General features: G+C 40.5%; 2 protein-coding genes across 4 annotated transcripts in view; one reads left to right on the top strand and one right to left on the bottom strand.

Moving 5' to 3' along the window:
• LOC116852147 (DNA ligase 3) overlaps window positions 1-979 on the top strand; it is a 61,102-nt gene extending 60,123 nt beyond the window's left edge. For all 3 annotated transcript variants that reach the window (XM_032832201.1, XM_032832202.1, XM_032832200.1), the window contains one exon: window positions 689-979. In XM_032832201.1, coding sequence (XP_032688092.1) covers window positions 689-835 — 147 coding nt within the window. In that variant the 3' untranslated portion in view covers window positions 836-979. The remainder of the gene's footprint in view (window positions 1-688) is intronic.
• Window positions 980-1,635: 656 nt separating this feature from the next.
• LOC116852153 (allatostatin C) overlaps window positions 1,636-4,180 on the bottom strand; it is a 10,746-nt gene continuing 8,201 nt past the window's right edge. The window contains exon 3 of the mRNA XM_032832214.1: window positions 1,636-2,389. Within this exon, the coding sequence (XP_032688105.1) occupies window positions 2,225-2,389 (165 nt within the window). The 3' untranslated portion in view covers window positions 1,636-2,224. The remainder of the gene's footprint in view (window positions 2,390-4,180) is intronic.

Below are 4,180 nucleotides of genomic sequence, written 5' to 3' on the forward strand. Positions count from 1 at the left end.
ATGGAAATATACGGTGTATGGGATTCGTATTTATACACGTAAAGGTCACGATTTTGCGAGCCCCGGCTCGTTAACACTGTTTTCACCGAGCTTGCAACGCGCAAGCAACTCCGATTGTAATGTTCATCGTCGACGTGTGTTCCTGTAGTAATTTAATTAAGTTCAATTAAGCGAGAATTAGCAATTAAACTCGTCTCTTTCTTTGCTAAACATTGGAGAAGAATATATCTCGCGATAATTTAAGCATTGTGAGATAGTTACGTAACGACTGCATGAAAAATTTTAAATATATATCTTGCGAATTGTATTAATGATTTTACTCGGTACAAAAGTAGAATTAATTAAAGTTGATCAAACAATGGCTTGATCTTCTCGTTAAAGCACGAGATGGCCTTTTCGCGAAAGAGTGGGTGTTCTTTGCATAGTTTTGTCCCAGCAAAATATTAGGAGAATATATAAAAATGAAAGCACGAGAGAGCCACACGAGAAAGAACGAATAAGTTTCCCACTCGACCTTGCATATTTCTCGAGAAGCATACGAAAATGTTACATCGACGGAGGCGAGTGGTTCCTTTCTGCGTGTGGCTCTCGCAACAATGATGAAAGGAAACATTTCTCAAATTTCTTCAACGACTTCATTAATGTCCGCTCTGACACGCTTGTAAGATCTCGTTCTTTTATTCACCAGGATTTCACGGACTTCCCGAAGACCGTCAAGCACGTGAGCGTATCTTGGCTGAAGGAGGCTGTCGCGCGGTCGGGCAAGCAGGACGAGAGCTCGTATGCGGTGGAGCTGGTGGGCGATTATTGCCAGTGTCCCTGCACACATCGATAACCCAGTAGGAATGATTTGTACGCACCCCAACGACGCGTCACAAAGCGACACGACGCGGTGCGACGCGACACGACGTTCACTTTGTATGATTTCTCTCCAACTGAAATAAAAGTGTCCCGCCGGATACGACTTTCCCTGATGATACTCGTTCAAGGTATACGTTTCCGTGTGCGTGCGCGATGGCGCTGTCCCATTAGACCTTACCGTAACCGTGTAATTACGGAGCGAGCGCAATTTTTCTGCGAGCAGATCGAGGCGAAAAGTCTGGCTCATGTCTCGCTGCTACGAGTTTGACATTTACGCTAGCTGCAAATAATTACGCACTTCGGCCTCTCGTCGACTTCCTCGTCCGGAACTGCCATTTTGCACGAAAGAGCCTGCATCTTTTCCGTTATGGAACTAAATGCTGGCATCGCGATTCCCGTTCCGGTGGTGTTGAAGCGCCCGCGTAAGATAAATGTGCAAATTATCGAAATTGTTCCCGAGAAGAGAAAGACGTGATTCTCGGTCGACCGACTTGTGAGCTTTATGAGCAGCCAAGAACGAGCGGGGCGTAACGAGCACCGTGCTGTTCGATTAAACGAATTAAGCGCATTCAATTCCGTAAGTGCCGCCGCGAGACGATCTGATCACACATTCGCGGAGGGAATTTCACGCGTTTTACGCGTGGGAGTAGCGTTAATTTAAAATGAATTCAACGCAGCAAATGGGCTTTTCGCTCGCGCGCTCGCAGGACGCATGATCGTCATGTATTTTCAATGACCGAAGTCAATCAACACGGGAGGATGAGGAGAAAAATATTTATAATTGGGACAATTACGTTCGTTTAATAATTAACAGACGCGGCACTCTGACATACATAGGCGAGACATTGACAACGAACGCGATTACATTAATTAAACATATCGACGTTACAAACAGCGAGCCAAGGTACAGGCGGGCAATACAAGGTGATTCGGAAGAGAGAATGTAATCAGACTTGGCACGTGGTGCGTGTCCTCTGATATGTAATCGCGTCTAACACGTAACGTTAGTTGTATCATTTTCTCCTTTTTTTTTTTTTTCTGTATTCCCATCTGCGCCGTCTCACTCAATTACTCAGTCGCTTATTCGCTCATTCTTTACAGTGATTATCTCATGAAGGAAAATCGCCGCGGAGGACTCGAGGACACAGCTGATGAAGTTACACAGATGAAATAATTTTTGCAGCTACTTGGAATCGCGAAGGAAAAAGCTTCCTAAAATCGGACAGGATCGCGCGATGAAGAAAGTTTCTGTTTCTTTCTTATCTCTCTTGTATAATTTTCTTCCCGTATCTCACTCTCACTCTCTCCCTTTCTCTCTCTCTCTCTCTCTCTCTCTCTCTCCCTTTTCCTCGGTCGCAGCCGCCTATTTACCGAAGCAGGACACCGCATTGAAGGCGCACTGCTTCCAGTAGCTGCGTTTACGCTGCAGATCGCCGATGTCCAGCTGATTGCGTAGTCGCTTCACGATCTGCTTGGTGAAGAGGTAATTAATCAGGGCCGTCTCGATGTTGCCGTCATCGTCCATTAGCTGGAACAATTACGGGCGTGCTACTTTTAGAAGGTCGATGCCGTTCTTGCTGAGGCAGGTAGGTGCTTCGAATGGTAAAAGTTTCAAGCAAAAGTTTCTTTTCCGTTTAATGATTTTCTTTTTATCGTACACGGAGAAAATATTACAACGAAACTTTTCTAATCTTCGACTATACAGAATTATGACCGAAATTCTCATGTATTTATTTAAAAATGTTACGTATACTCGACTCTTTACTGTCAATTACTACAATGACTTGAATGTTTTTTATATCATATATTCGATGGATCAAAGTCAAATTTTCTGTTTTTATAGTGATTCACACCACAACTTCAGTACAGTCCAGCTTTATAAAAAAACGTTTGTAAAAAGGAACGTAATTTTTATTACAATATTTTCTCCGCGCGATCATAGCGCGAATTGCGACACGCATCTTGAAATTTTCAGCAATTGTTAGCGAGAACCATCGAGGTCGAGTGATTGAACGAAGGCAGCTATGTTTCAGTCCATTTCATGTCAATTTGAACGCTGTCGCCGGCAAAATGATCGCTCGTTCGAAAGAATACATAATTATCGATTGATTTCGACAAGGAGAGAAAGAACAGGCGTCGCAGTATTGCAACGAATGAGTGCTTCCCGTTTAGCGGCGCGTTAATGGCGTGCGCGAACGTGCGAAGCTGTTTATTGTGCGCGACAGACGCGTTACACGCCCGACGATTGACATTTATTTGAGTTTTCCGTCGACGGAAATGGCGAAATGATGCAGCCGTAATTGCGTTCGGTCGCGTCCGCTTCGCATCGTAATTCACGCGTAAGGTAGGCGGCGCGCGTTGATTAAGCGAAATTGAGAATTAATGCGATAAACACACGGACGAGCGAGTGCACAAGTCGCTTTATCGAAAGTAAATACGCAGAAATATTCCAGGTGGGAATACGAGGTTCTCCAGAGTAAAATATCGAAAATGATTTCGCGAACGAGCGCGTACAAAATCGCGATGGTAAATTGCGAAATGTTATAGAAATCAGCTGACAATCGCGATTTCACGCAACTCTAGGAGGAATCCTCCGAAACGAGGATTTATATGCGACAATCGAGGAGACGGAGTTGAAGAGTATGGCGGTGTGCTTGCGAAAAGTATTTGCGAAAATGAATAAGAAATGCCTATTTATCGCAAATTGAACAATTTGCCTTTTCAGAGGACGAATAGATCTTTTATTTTGATGATACAGATAAAGATTTTTGCTCACGAATCTCAGGTATAATATTTTTTGGATATTATTTTTTATGGTATTATTTGGAGTCTAATATCTGATTTTATTTCTAAGTTTCAATCAGCATAATCAAAAAGTGAAATTTCGAGGCACATTGCGTTTGATTCTAAATCACTATATTATCGTAGTAAAAATTTAGAATAAAATAATTACATAATTATAATAAATAATTTCTCTAGCGTAATTGCTTTTGGGTTTACTGCAATTTTGCGTTTTTTTATAACCTTATTTTTACTTCTTTTTGTAAAAGATAATCATATTAATAAAAATAAATATATTTATAAAAATATATATCATATTAATAAAAATATTAATAAAAATTTAGAATAAAATAATTACATAATAAGTAATTTCTCTAATTGCTTTTGTCTTTACTGCAATTTTGCGTTTTTTCATAACCTTATTTTTACTTCTTTTTGTAAAAGATAATCATATTAATAAAAATAAATATATTTATAAAAATATATATCATATTAATAAAAATATTAATAAAAATTTAGAATAAAATAATTACATAAT

This window comes from Odontomachus brunneus, unplaced genomic scaffold, assembly GCF_010583005.1.
Source record: "Odontomachus brunneus isolate Ranch 3 - 2012 unplaced genomic scaffold, Obru_v1 Obru_scaffold_203, whole genome shotgun sequence".
In the NCBI taxonomy this organism is placed as follows: Eukaryota; Metazoa; Arthropoda; class Insecta; order Hymenoptera; family Formicidae; genus Odontomachus; species Odontomachus brunneus.